General features: G+C 38.7%; 1 protein-coding gene across 2 annotated transcripts; it reads right to left on the reverse strand.

Moving 5' to 3' along the window:
• Positions 1-464: 464 nt before the first annotated feature.
• Positions 465-14608, reverse strand: psph.L (phosphoserine phosphatase L homeolog). 2 transcript variants are annotated; one of them, XM_041581017.1, is made up of 7 exons: positions 14315-14412; positions 9101-9138; positions 8094-8258; positions 5245-5379; positions 4232-4377; positions 3455-3603; positions 465-3176 (listed from the first exon to the last, which is right to left on the reverse strand). In XM_041581017.1, exons 2-7 carry the CDS (start codon positions 9115-9117, stop codon positions 3033-3035), a joined length of 756 nt encoding a protein of 251 aa, XP_041436951.1. In that variant the 5' UTR covers positions 9118-9138; positions 14315-14412; the 3' UTR covers positions 465-3032.
• Between the last annotated feature and the right edge of the window lie 5928 nt (positions 14609-20536).

Below are 20536 nucleotides of genomic sequence, written 5' to 3' on the forward strand. Positions count from 1 at the left end.
TTTGCGACGACCCCTAAACTTAGCTTCTCAACAGCTGCTCAGAGCCCAGTGTTGTAGACACTTTCCAAGTTGGTGACCCCTGTGACAAGTTTGAAGTCCTACCTAGATCATTGCTGCTATTGAGAAGCTGAAACTTTAGGCTGGTGCAATAAGTTCATTATGTGACATATGGCATTTTTAGCCATATTCATTTTTAGGGTGTAGTTCTCCTTTAAAACATACCTCATTGTTTAGGCCAATGACATATACAGCATTTTTTACGCTACAGTGAAAAGGCGGAACGGATAGTCCAAGTTAATAAGCATTGCATTGATGGATGAAATAAAAATCTTTTAACTTTATGGGGTTGATTTACAAATGATAGCTCAGTGAAAAACATACTAGATGTTTCAGATTTAATCATTTCTTTTCAATCCAGCATGGGAAAGAATATTTGAACCCTTATTTGAACCATTTCCCAGTCATTGATATCAAAGTCTTTATTTGGAAATAAGATTTATTAAACATCTACGTCAAACAAACATTTATGACTGTTGGATCAGCATGTTCAATAGAAGATGGAACGCTTTCTGTCTTATCAGATCACAGTTTAGGTTAAATTAATGCATAAAGGCCATTAATTCAGGTGAGTAAATTTTCTTTTCACAACTATATGTTACTTAAACAAAATAGTTATAATATACAGTACAGAATAATTCAATTATTATTATTTTTACCTTTACCAAGGGCAAGTTCTGCCAGTGTATGCTCCGCCAAGGAATGGGGGCCATAGCAAATACCCTCCTTGCTCAAAAATGCACCTAGGGGGCTGCCTCTGTGAGGCAAATATAAATGGATTGTCATAAAAAAATAGTCAAATCACTTGCTTGAATTCTGCATTTGCATAGTTATACTAATCAGCCTATGCTATAGTGGAACAGGGGTCATTTAATCTTACATAGAAATTGGCTGCAGCAAAGAGTTAAGACCAGACAGGCATGCTGAATAAAGAGAAGATCATTTCACTCAAAATGCTGATAATTAACCAAGAGAAAGTTAAGAGGCAGTTCCAACAATCCTGTCTTTTGATCCATATAAGGATATCGGTTTGAAGTGCTGTCAGCAGCAATCTGATTCCTACTGAAAGGAGTTATCCCATAATAATATTTTAAATGCTATACTTGGTACATTTAAACCTCTTCAGAGCAGAGATAAGTTTGCCCTTTTTCTACTACACAACTATATAGTATAGTATAGTATAGTATAATTTGTTAAGATATGGTGTAAAATATTGACAAGAGAGGAACTGACTCTGATCATCCTTGTGGGTTACTGATATGTCCAATAAACACTTCCTTTACAGCAGCCAATTACTATGAGGTTTAAAGAATATCAGTCATGTACATACCTAGCATATTCAGCTCTGTGAATGCTGAGGTGGTCATTCAGCAGTATCAAAGGTCACTATTATGTTGTCTTATTCAAAAGAAAATTTCAAAATGCTTAGTCAGGCAGTTATACATTTGCTAATAGTTGTCATCTAAGAGTCTTTGTCTAAAAGAGTGTTTTCAGTCAAACAATACTGTAACACTTTCTGGAAGTGCTCCCTGCTAACATGCAGGAAAAAGGTGCTTTACTGTTAAACAGTTTTTAAAAGGAGATACAGCACGGTACTCACCTCTTACATCAAAACACAAGTAAACTTAATAGATCCTTTTTAGAAAGATCTTTGAAAGGAAACCTTACTAATAAAAAGTAAACATTGCAAAAGAATACGTTCTTCTCTTGAACTTACGATTGTAATTAAAAAAAAGTGTGACATGACATGAACTGAAAACCTTAGGGATGAAAGGCACCATTGTCAGGGGTCACAGCTAAACAAGCATGTGGGATGGAGGACTGGTAGTGTTTATACTTGTTTAAAAAAAAATATGTGTGTGAGAAACATGTGTTGCACCTTGTATGGCTGGGATTATGATTGTTTATGGGAATCTGTGGGAAGAAGTGCCATGAAGACAGTTGCAAAATCCACTATTGTCTGCATTTTAAAATGCAGAATTAAAATTCTTTCTATATATATGTGTGTGGAAATGGAGTAGGCAGCAACACTCAGTTAACAGCTCAGTAGTGATGGGCGAATTTGTCCCGTTTCGCTTTGTCGAAAAAATTCAGAATTTCCCACGAAATGGCGAAAATTTGGGAAATGAAAACTTTGCAATTATGAAGCTTGCGTCAATTTTGACGCCGGCATTAAAGTCAATGGTCGTCCAAATAATGTTGACACACAATGGTTCTGACGTGAGCGACTTTTCTGATGTGCGTCCTGATGTGTGCCGAAATTCGCCACAAATTCGTGCCTGCCGAATTTATTCGCCCATTACTACACCACAGTAACAACTTATAACAAGGTTTGCCAATTTTTAAATGAAATACAAATCTAAAAAATAACAAATTGTTACCCTGGCCTAACTGATGCTGCACATAATTCACTGTCGATATGAGTTAGGAAAACAAAGCTATAAATGTTATAAAGTTTATATAGGCACCCTGTAAGGTGATCACACATTCAGTTCTATGGACTTCATTTCCAGTGGTGACTTTGTAGCTATAATTTGTTAACAGCGAGATGTGATTTAGTTTACAATTGTAGCAGGTATTAGCCATTAAGAAAATGGGGCAGATTTATTAAAATGTGAGTTTAGATTTTAATAGATAAAAACTCACTATTTATTCCTTTGATAAATTGTATTTATCAATGGGTGAAAGTTAGAACTCACCGTTTGATAAAAAAAACGGTGAGTTCGCTGAAATAAAATCGGTTCTAAAAATCCCATAGGAATTAGAAGAACGTGGGTGAATTTTTAATTAAGATATAAACTCACATTTTCATAAATCTGCCCCATAAACTTGTGCATATTTCCATCTAAATCACTTTAAATAAGGCTAACCTTTTTACAAAATAATAAAAATCTAGTCCTATATTGGAGTGGTCTACCGGGAACAAAACTGATGGTCTTAACCTAAATAACGCAACATATTAGCTGCTATGTAAACTAGTAAATGATATCATTGTGATTCATTTTGATGCTGTTGTTGTCCAATTCTCTCAGGAGCTCCTCAAAGTCATCTATATACCACTTGGCCTTTTCCTTCACTTGCTGCCTTGTAACGTTGCCTCCAAACCCAATGAAGCCATCCTAACACACAAAAGGAAAATAAATTAATTGTGCATATGACACATCACCCATAAAATTAGAATCCCTTTAGTTTAAAAAAATGTTTTTAAAATAACAGGTTGCCATATTTTTGGTGCACTGGACAAAGCATCAATTACAGAAAGATTATTTGAACTGAAAATGAATGAGCCTTTTCACTACCAATGGAGTTTAACTGTTTTCTCCTAATATTGACTCATTGAGATAATTCAATTGTATATATTTTAAAATACTTTTTCTTTACATGTGATGCTACTTACAGCAGGAGGGCAGGCTTCCATGTCGGTAGCACCATCTCCAATCATTATTATTCTTCTGAAACCATATTTCTCCTTCAGCTGGGCAATCACTTTTCCTTTACCACCAGACTCCGCTGTTAGCTGTGTCTCATCAAAGCCAGCATACTCCCCTTTAAAACCAATATGGTTACTGGTTAAAATGATTCATCCTTAAATATGTATCCTGACACAAATCAGCCTGTATTCCATGAAAATTGTAAGAGCTAAACTTGGTTTCTTTTCTTCCTAAGATGTATGCATTTGCATAGAAATAAAGAAAGGGTCTCATCAGTCTAAATGGGCTGATTACATTAAGGGGCAGATTTATTAAGGGTCGAATTGAAAATTCGAACTTTAGAATTTTTTTATGTTCAAAACGCTCAAATTCGAATTGTGAATTATCCAAACTCAATTTGAATTTTAATTCAAATTCGATATTTGAGATTTATCATACTCTGACCCTTTAAAGGGAACCCCTCCCCCAAAAAAAATAATTCCAAATCCTATTTGATCATGTTAGTCGAGAAAAATGATATGATTCTTGTTTCCTTCCGTCTGGAAATTAATAATTATAGCAAGCAGACAAGAGCCATTTTGTGGACACAGCTTATTATGCAGAGAATATATGTCCCTTCATATGTGTACATACACATGAATGGTATACTGTATATAAACAATATTCCACCTGCAAACCAAAGGTAATATAAAAAGACAACTGGTATTATTTTTGTCCTCTCCGGGCCATAACCCTTGACTCACCATTAAAATAGAATTTAAGTCTGTTGGCGTACACATTTGTCAGAGGGATGTCAAGCTGAGATGCTACATGCTCCACAATGCTTTGAAATCCACCAGATATGAGAAAGACCTGGACATTTCTTTGGTGCAACCTGCAGACCAGTTCCCTTAGGAAGAAGAGGATTTTGTAACATAGGTTAGAGAAAAGAACTTTTAGGTCCTCAGCATAAAAACCCCTTTTTGGCGTTATAGGTTGGTTAAACTATTAACCTTGGATTAAAGGGATGCTCTCAAAAAAAAAAGTTTTATTTGCACTTAATCACTTTGGACAACACTGATTGTGTTTTAACGACAGAACTACAGTGATAAATTATGTGGAACATAAGAAGGTCAAATAATTGCTGATTGGGTGATTTTTATTACTGCTGTAAATATGTGTGGTTAGTAAATTTTTGTTGTAAATCTGTTTAGTCCTTCAAATGCATGAAGATCTGTGGTGTTGTACAGAACAGTCTTCTTAAGCTGTTTTCTTTCTCTCTCATAATAATGTCCAGCTGTGTTTTAAAATAACATGGGAGGCCAGCGACAGATGCCCAACTGCTTTTGTCTAACAAAAAATAGCTTTCATATTATAACATTGTGTTCACTGCTATTTGTTAATGCTTCATATTGTATTAAAACAAAACAGCTTTCTGGGTTTTTTTTTCTTCAAATAATCATAAGCAATTGTAAAGGTGTATTGCGCATTAGAAATGCAGCAAATGTTTCAGGGATACAGATCAGTGCATGAATGATTAATACAGAAATATAAAAAAATGAGCAAAAAAAACAAAAAAGGTGGTTCATTTTACCTATATTTTTATATGTGAAAATTGTTGTACCTGTAGCAGACATATACCCATTAATTAACCTCAAAGGCTTTAATGTTTCCTTAATGGCAAGCCCAAGGGTTAGCTGGGGAAGTTGTTCAGCAATCCTAGTCTAAGATTCTCTGCTGAGTATTCAGACTGACCTTACTCAGCAGTGCCACTCACTTTATTCCCTCTGTGAGCCTTGGGGGGTGTTCAGTAATCAGGGCTTGCACCTGTTCTCTTGAAGGCCGGATTAATGCTAGTCTCTCTGTTAGAGCTGCCCTGAATGTTAGAGATCCCCCCATCGCTCTTCGTGTCCTAAAAATAAAAAAAAACAACACAACTAAATATAGAGAGAGAGAGAGAGAGAGAGAGAGAGAGAGAGAGAGTGAGTAATGAAGAAGCTCGCAGTCACAGGACTTATCTAAATCAAAAAAAGTGTTTATTTGGATCAAACAAGTTGTTTTTTGATCCAAATAAAAACTTTTTTTGATTTTGATAAGTCCTGTGAGTGCGAGCTTCTTCATTACTCTACTTAATTTTTTGGGCTTATTGCACCCAGGCAACTATGACCGTCTGACGAGTTGTGATATATCCAGGCCACACATGTATATAGTAAAAATATAGAGTTTTTCTTTGTCTACTATCTCTCTTCCCTCATATATTCTCTCTTTAATAACTGCAGCAATAAATTAACTAGGGAATGTTTGCTACAATGCTGGTGTTTAAAATAAGGTAACTGGGTCTAGAGAAGCCTCAAGTAAAACAGATGATAAAAGGTGCAATAATTGCTCAATAAAAGTGAAATTCTCAAGTACCCTGGAGTCAAAAAATATTTATTAGCAGAACATAATTATAAGTTACCGGGCTGCTTAAAAAGGAAAATTTGACAACATTTGGCTACCTTGACTGACCCTTGAAAATGACCCCAACTTTTTTTTAGCATTACATGCATGAAACGAGCCTATGCAGAGAGGTGATCCACGTCCCTTCTTAAATTCTCTATGTAGAGTATCATTATCAACCCAAGCGGGTCTCCTATATTAATAAGTAAACAAAACATCCCAGTCGCCTTTTCTCAGATACTTTGGAAGCAGAAAATTTGACTCTCAGTTCAAATGCCTGTGTCATTTGGTTGTTCTTGTTGAACTCCCCTTTTTATTCTTTCCCTTGTACCCTCCCCCCCCCTTTTTTGTTCCTTCTCTTTTCTACTTTCCTTCCTTTCTTGTACTATGTGCATTATAGTATGACAACTAATAATGCTGTTATACAAACATTAAAAATTCAATAAAAATCTGTTTAAAAAAAAAATGTGACCATCACATTGATAGAAACTACCAAGCTTCTAGGAAAAAAGCCTGTGTAGGTTATACTCATCAGACTTCCCAACTAACACCCAGACTTAAAAAGTAACCTGCTTCTACCTGTAACCAACTACCCTTTAAACACGGAAATTATGACACAATGGAGCCGATGAGCAGTAGCTGTTCTGTATGGCAGATTGGTTGTGTTTTATAGCAACAGCAGCAATTGAAATTAGTAAGCTATTTTATTTTAGTGCTTTATTTTTTTTTTATTTTTTTGCTTTTTAATGAAAAAACTCAAAGCATCCTTTAAAAAAAAAAAAAAAAAAAGCGAGGGGTTGTGTCCTCTGAAATAATGAAAGCACAGCTAATAACTGAACCGTTGCACTTTGAATATGGCAGCCATCCAGAAGCATCCCTCTGCTGCTTTGTCCTTGGGGAAAAAAAAGAAAGTGTTCCCATAGAGTATTTCTCACATGACCTACAAAGGTTGCTGGCGTTTTCTCAAGCTGCCTGCCCACTTTCATTCTTTTGTACAAAGATTCGCTCAGAGAAAACAGCCCCAGGAATTTAGTCAATGAATAGCATAAATCAGTAAAAAATTCTAAGCCTAAAATATTGATTCCTCTTGTCAGTTTATGTGGCATAAAATCATCAAACCTGGATGACTTCCCATGTTTACTAAGCTTTTAGTGTGTCAGGCTGTACCTCTCATAAATACGTGGGTGTAGCATACGATTCTCGCTTTTTGCGCATCCCATGCCCTCTCATTTAACTAATACCTTTGAAATGATAATTAAATATGAATTTAGCTTTGATAAAGCTCAGTGCAGGGAATACAAATATGCATGGTTAGTAAGTGTCACCATCACCAGGAAGTTTTTTTTCCTCAATGGATAGTAAAGTTATAAAATTTTCTGCTCAGAGTGGTGGTAGTAAGGGCTTCATTAGAATAGTCCAAAATATTGGGTAGCTCTAAAAACATAATTTATGACTTATTTGAAATCACAGTGCAAAATGTGCAAATTTTGTATACAAATGGCTAACTTTTAACCCACAATGTAACATTTTCCCACAGAAATCCAGTTAATAGTGGCATCTACCACAACTTGCATGCACTGCACCACTACAAACACAAATTAGTGAACGCTTTGGTTAAATGTGCACAGGTTGCATTTGTGTTTGAATGGCATTATGTCTGGTGCATGGCATCAATAACTATATTAGTGTCTAATTAACTAGCTGCAAGTTGCATACAAATGTAAGGTTCAGATTCAGTTTGAGACTCAGCTGTGGTAAATTCAGTATTCAGCCACATCCTAAACCTGTGGATTCAGTGTATTAATGTTGTTAGGGTGGTGGCAGACGTGGAGATTAGTCGCCCTGTGACAAATCTCCTCTACTGTGGGCGACTAATATCCCTGCATTGCCTTCACTGGCGGGATCACTTTGAGGCAACTTCGGAAATCCAAAGCGATCCCGCCGGCTATTTGTATTCTTGCTGGCTGGAAGGCACTGCTGGGAGACTAATCTCCCCATCTGCCACCACCCTAAAGCAATGAATAGTACATTTTCCAGATAAGGCTCTCATTCCTATGTTGGGGGTCAGGAAGAGTCTGTCTAGATGAACTCTGAAGTATGCCAAAAAACCAACTATAAGTTAAGAAGAAGCCATATCACCAGATCTATTTTTAGGATATCTACAAACGTATGTAGGTTGTCACTTACATCTCTGCCACGGCATCACCAACACCGCAGAACTTTGCTAGCTCGTCGATGCCCTCCTCTTTTATCACTGTGCTATCCACATCAAAGCAAACTGCATCTGCGCTGCGGAATATTTCCTTCATCTCAGAGAGGGAGCCCATTCTGAGTGGAACTTTCTTGCACAAACTGTGGGATAAATGGTAGTTGTGAGTTCAGTTCAGAAGAAGAGCATGGTTCTGTAGTTAGACTCCATGACAAAGCCGGCTCCATTACAGTTATACGCCAGTACTTTATTCTTAATATCATAATCCTCTACCTGTACATTCCCTTCATTCCAAAAAACAACAGCTTTTGTGCCCTCTCAGATAACTCCTGCTTTGCCATGTCTCCTTCCCTTAATATATCAATATGTGCCCTCTCCCCCCACAATACAATCACTTCCCTTCATTTCCTCAATGAAAATCTCTCCCTTTTCTGCCCCAATGGAGACAACTCCATGTATCTCCCCCAAAGCCTAACTAATGTGTTTTCCCCTCCAATTTGTGCCTGTATGTTAGCCACCCACCAACTTAGACTGTAAGCTCTACGGGACAGGGACCTTCCTCCTATGGTGTCACTTACCACATAGCACTTAAGCTCTGTGTCCTTATATAAACTCTGTGTACTGTATATATTTATTGTATCTATTGTGTGACTAGTCCTCCCTGAGTGTACTTTTATATATTGTATTTGTATGCATTGTACAGCGCTGCGGCTCCACAACAATGATTTACAAATAAGGTTATACATCCGTATGACATAAATCACTACTACTGCATCCTGCACAAAACTTTTTAAGAACCAAAAACATACTTTTCCCAAACGACACTATAACACTTTATATTGCATTTGGTTTTAGGTGTAAATAAGAACAAAAAGTATTCGCTTTATTGAATCTTATATTACTATGAGAAAATGAGAACAATTTTTACAATAGCATTTTCCAACTAAATATTCAATTGCAACACATAATTTTGATTTATTTTTACCTGAAGTTTGCTGACATGGATTAGTAGTTGAATCAAGTCTAAAAAAGACAAATAAAACAGTGGGGTTTCAGAATAAGACAATAAGAGAAAATATATATGATTGAGGAATAGCAGCTGAATATGGGTCTGAATCCAGATAATACATTTCTCTTGCAAATGAATGCATGAAAACTGGACATCTTAAGTCACAAATAACTGCCCTAGTACTAATTTACACACAGTAATAAAAAAATAGAATTAAATATATATTTTTCAAAAATGGATTTTGGGGGATGATTGTACCTTTAAAACACTTGATATTTAAGGAAATGACCATCTAATGATGATAAAGAGATGTTTCTGTTCTGCTGATACCTCTACAAATTGTAGACTTGTCTCAGATGAAGCATTATACACAGAAATAATAGTCGATAAGTTATGTAATTAAATATTTGTCAATGTAAGGGAAACCCACAACAGATTAACATAGCTTTGCAAAGTAAAGGTGTTCTTTACCAGGACATCTCTAAATTCTAAGTACTACCACCTCCACTCCACTACCTCAATGCAGAGTACTTCAGTATTCAGTCAGGCAGAATCGAGCCAGTGCAAGCTTCAAGAGCTGCTGCATGAGACTCATCCCTCTGCTTACTTATTTTGTATTACTCCTATTACAAGCAAATATCATAAATGCTATGCAAAGAGTGAGGAAGAGATGGCGCAAGTGCAGTAAGTGAAACTCGTGACTCCCTGAATCTGTCAGGCTGCATCAGCTCTTAAAGAGGTTCTAAACCCATACAATAAATGTATGTAAATGTACTCAGGATTTGGGAGGATATTCCCAATTAAACATAAAATACATGCAGTACAAAGTCCCTAAAATACAGCTATGTGTTACATGGCAAACTATTAGCAAAGTTCCCTTTACCCTATCATGGTTATACAGTTGAAGCTATATATGCCTCTGGTTGATCCTTTGTAGGCTGAGAGTAATCAGATAAAGGGATAATAAAAAATCAGAGACATGAGCCATGTGAATTTGAAAGAGCAACTGTCACCCAGAATGTTTTTACCCCATCAGAGGTGCAGGCTTAAAGAGCCCACGCTCCGGTTGGGGGAAACAAATAGCCCCCATCAGAGCTAGGCCCCCTGCACCACTGCCATGGTGTATAGTAGTGATGCATGTAGGGCAGGGGGGGACAGGGGGGAGAGTTGTAGGGGGCCCCGAGGGTAAGGGGGGCCCTGGCCACCAATTTTTTTTATAATGTGTGTGGCCTTTCTCATGTGGGGTCTTAGCCACCAATATTTTTTAATGGGGGGCCCTGGCCACAAATGTTTTTTTATGGGGGGCCCTGACCACCAATATCTTTTTATTTTTTATTAACATGTGGGAACCCTAGCCACCAATATTTTTTTGTTTTTTTACGGGGCAGACCTGTAGGTGGGGCTTGCGGTGGGCGCAGCCCAGGGGGCCCAGGAAATTTTGTCGTATGGGGCCCTGCGATTTCTGATGGTGGTCCTGGTCATGCACGAGTCGAGTTTCCCTCGACACACACTGACGTGAACCTGCCCCCTCCAGACTCGAACCTAGCCTGTTCCGCTCTATTTATTGCTGCAAAGTGACAAAAGTGGTGGGGCAGGCACGGATCTATGAATTCAGGGAAGCCGGCAGCTTGAGGTCGCGATTAGGGAGAGCAGAAGGGAACCCGGGCAGGTTGGGGTTGGCACACACATCACTAGTGTATAGAGCACATGCTCATAATGAGAGTCTCCAAGCTTGGTCATTACGTGCATGTTTCTGGCATCGGTGCCTCACAAGTTGACATCACGGACATGCACATAATGAGCGAGTCGCAGCACATTATGCGCATGTTGGTGTTTCAACATGGGCAGTATAGAGCTGGTGGGCGCAATTTTTTGGAAAAAAAACAAACAAAAAAACGATTGTTTCTTCAAACTAGAGTATGAGCTCTATTAGCCCCAACCTCTGGTGGGGAAAAAAAATCATATGACAGGTAAGACCACTAACATATGGCATATTCTTTGAATGCATAAAAACATTTATGAGTACCGTTATTTATATCTCTACGACTGCAGTATTTGGTACGCAAGTTGTGAATAAGTGGAACCACATTTTGCTTGTGATCCTGCAATGATGGACTGCACTGGGCTGCTATCACTCTGAGGAAGTGCCGGGTGATCCGGCAAGAAACGCGTAAGTCAGACAGCCTTGTGTATCCACCGCTGTAATCCACAACCGCATGTGTGTGTTCAAATAAAGCCAACCTTTTTGCATTGATGCCGTTGTCTGTGTGCCGTGTCCTGGATCAGCGCCGATAGTGACGAGAATACTGTTTGCTCTGCACTGGGCTGCTACCCCGTTTGATATTTTAATGTGTGTGTATGTATATATATATATATATATATATATATATATATATATATATATATATATATATATATATATATATATATATAGATATATATATATTATTTTATATGCCACAAAAAAAAAAAAAGCACTTAGTTACCAAGTGGACATTCTTTTCTTCTTTTTTCTGCCCTACCCGTAACTGAGAGACAACCCTGCCTGCTGGACTGAACAAGTAGAACTGGCCTTTCAGGTAAGAGAAATTCTAACTTTCCCTTAAAGAATGAACGGGGAGTGACTTAACCTCCCCTAACATGGGAGTGCGGCAGCTCCCCCCCCTGTTTGATGTATTTTTTACTTACCTCGTGTAGTTCTGTGGAAAAAACTTACCTCTCTTCCGATTGGTCAATTTTCAATCCCAAGCCTTCTGATTTGTCGATTCAAAAAAGGGGCGTGGCTTCGCAGGAAAAGCCGCGAAGACCGGCTATAAAAGGAAGAACCGGCGAACACTCTTCATTCTTCGCCGGCAGCCGACGTGAGAGGATCGTCTTGGAAATCCCACCCACCCACCCTGTTATGGTATATAATATATGAATGCATATATAATAAAAAAAAAAAAAAAATATTGTCGCAGCAGTTAATTGTTGTTTATAGTGAAGTTTCATGTGGAGGTATGCTCCTGGCTAGGTAAAAAAATTGGCGGGGCTTAAGGATATTTGTGGTCAAGCTTTAAGGCGGTCCGCTGCAGAGATCTGATGCAGAGGCTGGCTGGGAAGATATGTATGAACAGGTATTAGTATCATTAGCAATATTAATGTTCTGATTGATATGATATTTAATAAACAACAGCTGCGGCCATTCTCCACCATGCAAGTGTCCGTGTCTATGATTGGTTGTTGTAATTGGGGTTTTGTAAGCAAGTAATGCTGTCTGCAACTCCCATGCACGGAGGGGTAATATGTATTGACCCAGACTGGAAAAGCAAAAATAAATTGCTGCACCTTCAACATATGCTTAATTCTTGCCCTCACAATTGATTTTTGTGGCTCAACTGTAAAGAGCAGCTGATTGTTGCCAGCAATCCCGGGTCTTCTGTTCCTCCACGACTTTAGGTTCGCTGGGGGCTTTGAGGACTCTTGTCGGCGCTGGGGTCGGAGTTGCTGCGGACTCTGGGCTTGGGTGCGGGGCCGAGGTGCCGACTTCTTATTTTCCTCAGGCTTGTCATCAGCTGCCTGCTAGCATGGGAGAGAGCACTGGGGCAGCGCTCAGTGTTCCACAGTCCTGCACTACGAGGTAAGCTGGGGGAAAAAAGGGGATTGCTGCCACTTCCCACAAAATCCGGATTGTATGCTGTGTAATAGAATGGGCTGCTGTCACAGTTGTAGCGCTTAGCTTTTGGTTTTGGCAGAAGTCGGGTTAGGGGGAAGATGCAGAGCTGCAGAGTGAGTCGCCTTATCGCCGTTTTGCAGTACACAGGAAGTAGTGTTTTCAAACAGTATTTTTTAAATAAAGTATTGATTTTAATAAACTTTATGCAGGGTAGACCTATTATTTGTGAGGGGGAATGGATTTTTTAATACAACATTTTTTAGTGTTACTGGTCCTTTAAAGCTACACAGATAATTCCCCTTGCATAATGAACTTCTGCTAGGTAAACAGTAACAACAAAGGGTGAAAAGGTTGTATATTGATAATCGAATCTACCTTACAGCACAGGGACTAGACATGAAGTAGCTTTAGTTCCCGTTTTCCCCGTTTAGCTCAAAAAATAACACAAACCATAGATCTTTCTAAATTAAAACAATAGGCAACAAGTATGTTCAGCACAAGTACAATTCATTGAACTCAAGTTGAACACAGGTGTATACCGCACCTTTAAAAAGGGTTGTTCATGATGTAGAGAGTGAAATTTGAGACAACTTGCAATTGCTTTTCATTTTTATTATTTGGCTCTCCATTTTGCAATTTCAGCAATCTGTTTGCTAGGGTCCATATCACCCTAACAACCATGCATTTCTTTTAATAAGAAACTGGAAAATAAATAGGAGAGAGCCTGAAAGATGAGGAATGAAAAGTATCCCTAACAATACATTTGTAGCCTTACAGAGCATTTGTGTTTTAGACAGGGACAGTGATCCCCATTTGAAAGCTGAAATGATTGAGAAGTGAGGCAAATGATTCAAAAACTATAAAAAAGAAAAAATGAAAGCCAACTAAAATGTTGCTTAGAATTAGCCATTTTATAACACACAAAACTTTAACTTGAAGGAGAACCGCCCCTTTAAAACCAAATGAAACACTGGCTGAATCATTAAAATATTCAGTTGATCAATTTTGCTGCAGGGACATGAAGACCTTTGAGCAATGTGAAAGAACAAGGATCTGCTAATTAAGTAAAGAAAATTAACAAATTTCCAGGCTTCTATTTGCCAGCTACTTATTATTGGTTCTAAGTGTGATCCCAGATTATAACCTGCATGAGGACTATAATACAATTTATTTTAAACAAAAGTTCTGATTTGTATAGTGTCCATTGTAATGTATAGGCTTACATGGTTTGAAGACACGCATACATATTTTTGCATACAGTATGCTTTGCATAAAAGTGATGAAAGGGTGTAGATCAGCATGCCTACTAAGTTTTCCAGTCCAAATAAAACACGAGCCTGTGCTAGCACTAACCTGATTAAAGCAAACATTGCCAAGAGTGCAAATATTGTAATTAAAGTGAAGAATGCAGCAGTGAGTGTAAGTGTCCACTCATTAGTTAGTATAGGGGAAGAAGTGAGATAGGTGATGATGATGATGATCACACAGACTAAGATTGCATCAGCCCCTCATCCCACATATCACAGGGCACTTACACAACCCGGCTTATCCTCTGTACTGCAGGCGTTTAGCACAGCATATCACGGGCTCCTACTAGAAATATTCGATAGGGACAGCGTTATATCGCCACCACCTGCCAGACAATCGCTCATTAGCAGCACTTTTGTGTGTGCAATGGATCCCAATGCAATGAATGACTTACAGTGGATGTGCCGGCTTCTGCTTGCGACTCGCTTTCAACCTCAGACGAGTCCTTTCACACACAGACCTTTGCCTCTCCAATGCGGATAGATGTGTAGGTATGATGACCTAATTCTGTCCCCTTGGCGGCATGCTATCTAACGAAGCAGAGTGCTGACTGTGTTATTTCTGCTGCTGCTGCTGCTGCTAAACATTAAACTACCCTCTCCTGTCTGTCAGCTAACTACACTGGCTCCCTTACGCTTTGCGCTGATGTCACTGGGCTGGCTGTGGGGACAGTCACGTGACGTATTGAAGCTTACGGCAGCCATGTTAGTTACGGACGAAGAATCAGCTGACATACAGTCCCATTGGTGTACATACAAACCCCTCATAATGCCTACCACGTGCGCAGCTTGTAACACAAAAATAATTCCAAAAAGGACAGCCAGGTCACCTTTCACAAGTAGGTTCTCCATCAGAAAGCGGATAAGGGTATGAAGGGTTAACATGCTAACTTAACCCTTCAGGGTACACTTAGGAAAGGCCACTTTGAGCAGTTAAAACCTCTGGGGATAAATGTTGAGCTGAAACCCTGTTAAATGTAAGGGCTCCTTCCCTTCCGTGCTGCTGGAATCACCATCATTTGTGTGCGAGTTTTAATGCTATACTATCATGGGATAAAAAGTTTTTGCCACCTGGCCGTTATTTTACTGGCCTGGCAGGTAAAAATGATGGTTGATCCCAATGTTATTAATAGGGAAAAAAGAAATATATATAGGAAGGCCAGTATTTTTTTCCAGAAAAGGTGGCAACCCTACATGGAGCTAGACATATTGTCAGTTTCCCAGCTGCCCCCAATCATGTGACTTGTGCTCTGATAAGCTTCAGTCACTCTTTACTGCTGTACTGCAAGTTGGAGTGATATCACCCCCCTCCCTTTCCGCCAGCAGCTTAACAGCAGAACAAGGTAACCAGATAGCAGCCCCCTAACACAAGATAACAGCTCCCTGGTAGATCTAAGAACAGCACTCAATAGTAGAATCCAGTTCCCACTGCGACACAGTTACATAGAGTAGGAGAAACAACAGCCTGCCACAAAGCAGTTCCACCCGAAAGTGTTGACTCTTTCTAAAAGCACATGACCAGGCAAAATAACCTGAGATGGCTGCCTACACACCAATATTACAACTAAAAAAAAATACACTTGCTGGTTCAGGAATTAAATGTTATATTGTAGAGTGAATTATATGCAGTGTAAACAGTGTAATTTAGAAATAAAAACGACATCATAAAAATCATGACAGAGCGTGTGTCAGATGTAGGCATAATAACAGATACACAGCAGTCACACACCAGATACATTGTGAAAGTTTAGCGCCTTCGATGTCTTTTTTATTCCATCAAATATCTATAAACTTGTTACACTAAGCAAGAGTCCTTAAATTACAGTTACAGTCCGTAGTGTCATTTTTTTTAAACCTTTCAAATATTTCCTGTGTTTGGGGGGGGGGTGTGTGAGGTAGTGATGTGGGGGTCAGGTAAAACCCGCACCCGACCCTGCCCTCCCTCCACCAGCCTGCACCGACTTCTGGGTTCCTTTTATAGACCTGTGCCGCTGTTGATTTGACCAGTGCTAATTCTAACCTACCTTTACAGTCATTATTTGTATACAAATAGAAAAAAAACAGCTGCACAATTTAATCTTTTGTAAACTTATATAAATGTTACAAAACATGAAGTGTTAGTCAGGTCAGGACTGGGAGTCAAAATAGGCCCGGGCATTCCAAATACAGAGAGGCCCAAAGAGTCCTCCACCAGCCTATTAAATATTGACTGTCTATGGGACCTTACAGCAGCCCCTCATTTGCCAGAACCCACAGATTGCCAGTCCAGGCCTGATGTTAGTATTACATTTTGGCAAAAACGTCAGCCCACATTCCTTGACAAGGACAATGTATTTGCATTGTATCATGCTGTCATTTTATTTTTTGTGGTATTGTCCCTTTGATATTTCACTGGTTCAACCTAATGTTTTGTCCTTTGCCTCAATGCCTTGCTGAGAAGGCCTATGATATGATATTATGGAATGATGATTTTCCATGTTTCCTTTGGTCCAAGTTACCCTGGCAACCATGCACTGATTTAAATAAGAGACTGGAATAGGAGAGGGCCTGAATAGAAAGATGAGTAATAAAAAGTAGCAAAAACAATACATTTGTATTACAGAGCATTTGTTTTTAAAAAGGGTCAGTGATTGCCATTTGAAAGCTGAAGTCAGAAGGCATCAACTCATTCAAAAACTATTAAAAAAATAAAGGCCAATTGAATGGTTGCTTAGCATTAGACATTCTAGAACATACTAAAATTCAACATAAAGGTGAGTCACCCTTTAACCTACTACCCTTTACTTGCATGACATAGCCTTTATTGTAATTACAGTCATATGAAGTTTGGGAACCCCTCTTAATTCTTTGGAGTTTTGTTTATCATTAGCTGAGCTTTCAAAGTAGCAACTTCCTTTACATATATAACGTGCCTTATGGAAACAGAAAATATGCAATATGAATCATAAAATTAGACAGGTGCATAAATTTGGCCACCCCAACAGAGATATTACATCAATACTTAGTTGAGCCTCCTTTTGCAAATGTAACAGTCTCTAGACACCTCCTATAGCCTTTGATGATGGATTCTGGATGGCGGTGTTTTTGACCATTCGTCCATACAAAATCTCCCCAGTTCAGTTAAATTTGATGGCTGCCAAGCATGGACAGCCTGCTTCAAAACATCCCATAGATTTTCCATGATATTCAAGTCAGGGGTGTGTGACAGCCATTCTAGAATATTGTACTTCTCCCTCTGCATAAATGCCTTTGTAGATTTCAAAGTGTGTTAAGGGTCATTGTCTTGTTGGAATATCCAACCCCTGCGTAACTTCAACTTTGTGACTGATGCTTGAACATTATCCTGACGAATTTGTTGATATTGGGTTGAATTCATCCGACCCTCGACTTTAACAAGGACCCCAGTCCCTGAACTAGCCACTCAGCCCCACAGCATGATGGAACCTCCACCAAATTGGACAGTAGGTAGCAGGTGTTTTTCTAACAATGTGGTGTTCTTCTTTCACCATGCAAAGCCCTTTTTGTTATGACCATTTTAACTAAATTTTTGTCTCATCAGCCCAAAGCACTTTGTTCCAAAATGTCTAAATGAGCTTTTGCATAAAACAAGCGATTCTGTTTGTGGCGTGAGTGCAGAAAGGGCTTCTTTCTCATCACCCTGCCATACAGATGTTCTTTGTGCAAATTGTGCTGAATTGTAGAACCATGTACAGATACACCATCTGCAGCAAGATGTTCTTGCAGGTCTTTGGAGGTGATCTTTGGGTTGTCTGTAACCATTCTCACAATCCTCCAAATATGCCACTCCTGTATATTTCTTGGCCTGCCAGACCTGGGTTTTACAGCAACTGCACCTGTGGCCTTCCATTTACTGATTACATAACTTACAGTTGAAAATTACAGTTTAAACCTCTGAGATAGCTATTTGTAGCCTTTCCCTAAACCATGATAATGAATAATCTTTGTTTTCAGATCCTTTGAGGATCCCATTCTGTCACTCTTCCAAGGAGAGTCAAACAGAAGCACAACTTGCAATTGGCAAGTGGAGTAAATTATTATGCAGGCTGAGAGGTGTTTCCAAACTTTTTTATATGACTGTATATGTCTATAATACACAAGAGCCATGAATATCTTGTAAATTATATCCTTATAATACACAAAAGCCATGAATATCCTGTAAATTATATCCGTATAAACGGTGAGTTCTGATGTCATCAGTTATAAACAGTGAGTTCTGATGTCATTTCTGTCACATGACTCACTGAAACTTGTGTATTATAATAAATAAAGTACCCCCAGCTGTAAATAATAATAAATATGCACCTAACCGCCTCAAGCACTGTTTTGGTCATGTTAACTAATCCATGGTTGGAGGTTTTAACCCCCACTTGCTAAATGTAGATACAACGATACCATGATGCAGCACAGGAATAGAAATTTAATTTGGGACAGTTGGATTGAGAAAGCTCTCACCCTATTACCTACCCAGACTGTTACAGCAAGCTTACAAATGAGTAGCCAACACCACCTCAAGTCCTCCTGTAAATGAAATGAGATTTGAACAAGTTGGGCAATTTATTTTTAAATCTAACCCAACATCCAAATTGGGATCACCGCTTTCTCTTCTCTCCTTCCTTTTATTTTTTTTTCCCATCTGGCTCCTCCTGTTGATTTATCAGTTGGTAAAGTAAACAACATTAAGATGCTGGCATATAGAATTGTACCCACTGAGTGGTCATTTTCATAAACATGTAAAGGGATACTGTCATAGAAAAACATGTTTTTTCCAAAACACATGTTAATAGTGCTGTTCCAATTCTGCACTGAAATCCATTTCTCAAAAGAGCAAACAGATTTTTTTTATATTACATTTTGAAATTGACACGGGGCTAGACATTGTCAGTTTCCCATCTGCCCCAGTCATGTGACTTGTGCCTGCACTTTAGGATGGAATTACTTTCTGTCAGGCTGCTATTTCTCCTACTTAAAGGGATACGGTAATGGGAAAAAACATTTTTTTCAAAATGAATCAGTTAATAGTGCTGCTCCAGCAGAATTCTGCACTGAAATCCATTTCTCAAAAGAGCACAGATTTTTTTATATTCAATTTTGAAATCTGACATGGGCTAGACAGTCAATTTCCCAGCTGCCCCAAGTCATGTGACTTGTGCTCTGATAAACTTCAATCACTCTTTACTGCAAGTTGGAGTGATATCACCCCCTCCCTTTTCCCCCCCAGCAGCCAAACAAAAGAACAATGGGAAGGTAACCAGATAACAGCTCCCTAACACAAGATAACAGCTGCCTGGTAGATCTAAGAACAGCACTCAATAGTAAAAACCCATGTCCCACTGAGACACATTCAGTTACATTGAAAAGGAAAAACAGCAGCCTGCCAGAAAGCATTTCCCTCCTGAAGTGCAGGCACAAGTCACATGACCAGGGGCAGCTGGGAAATTGACAAAATGTCTAGCCCCATGTCAGATTTCAAAATTGAATTTAAAAAAATCTGTTTGCTCTTTTGAGAAATGGATTTCAGTGCAGAATTCTGCTGGAGCAGCACTATTAACTGATGTGTTTTGAAAATTTTTTTTTTTCCCATGACCGTATCCCTTTAATGTAACTGAATCAGTCTCAGTGGCTTGGCTTTTACTATTAAGTGCTGTTCTTAGATCTTCCAGGGGGCTGTTATCTTGTGTTAGGGAGCTGCTATCTCGTTAACTTCCCATTGTTCTGTTAGGCTGCTGGGGAGGGGATGATATCACTCCAACTTGCAGTACAGCAGTAAAGAGTGATTGAAGTTTATCAGAGCACAAGTCACATGACTGGAACCAAAAATGGCTAGTGCAAAAATGCCTGAAACTTCTTCTATTGACCTCTGTGGGAACCAGTGATTCTTAATAGTAGTGATTTGGGGTTTTTGCCCCACCTCCTGAGCTACAAAAAGAAATCACTTGTGAGTTGGTATCCTTACACTGCTAAATGTCAAAATAAATTTACAGTAGTTTTCATTTACCAGTGATAATTTGTAGTAGTGCAGTAACCCAAAGCAACATATTGTCAGTTAGTTATGATTGCCACAGTTATAATATGTCATTCAAGTAAATGTTTGGTTGCTATGAGTTACTGCAGAGGTGCAAACTTCCCCAATGTAAACGAGAACCCTTTATTTACAGAGCTGGTAAAACAATGGCCAGTCAAGTATTCTGGAATAATTCCTTCCTCATACCTGTTTCAGAGGGGAGATTTAGCTCACTCTAATCCAGTTTTACCACTAATTAGTGATCTCTGATTCACATCTAATTTTTGTTTTGGGGGAGGGGCAAAAGAAGTCTGGGCGTTATCTTTGCAACTCCAGATTTATTGTATATTAATTTAAACACATTTTTATTGTTGTAGAAACTATCTTTACTATAAATGGAATGGTGATTGCATCCTTATTGAAGCAAA

Source organism: Xenopus laevis, chromosome 2L (assembly GCF_017654675.1).
Source record: "Xenopus laevis strain J_2021 chromosome 2L, Xenopus_laevis_v10.1, whole genome shotgun sequence".
Lineage (NCBI taxonomy): Eukaryota > Metazoa > Chordata > Amphibia > Anura > Pipidae > Xenopus > Xenopus laevis.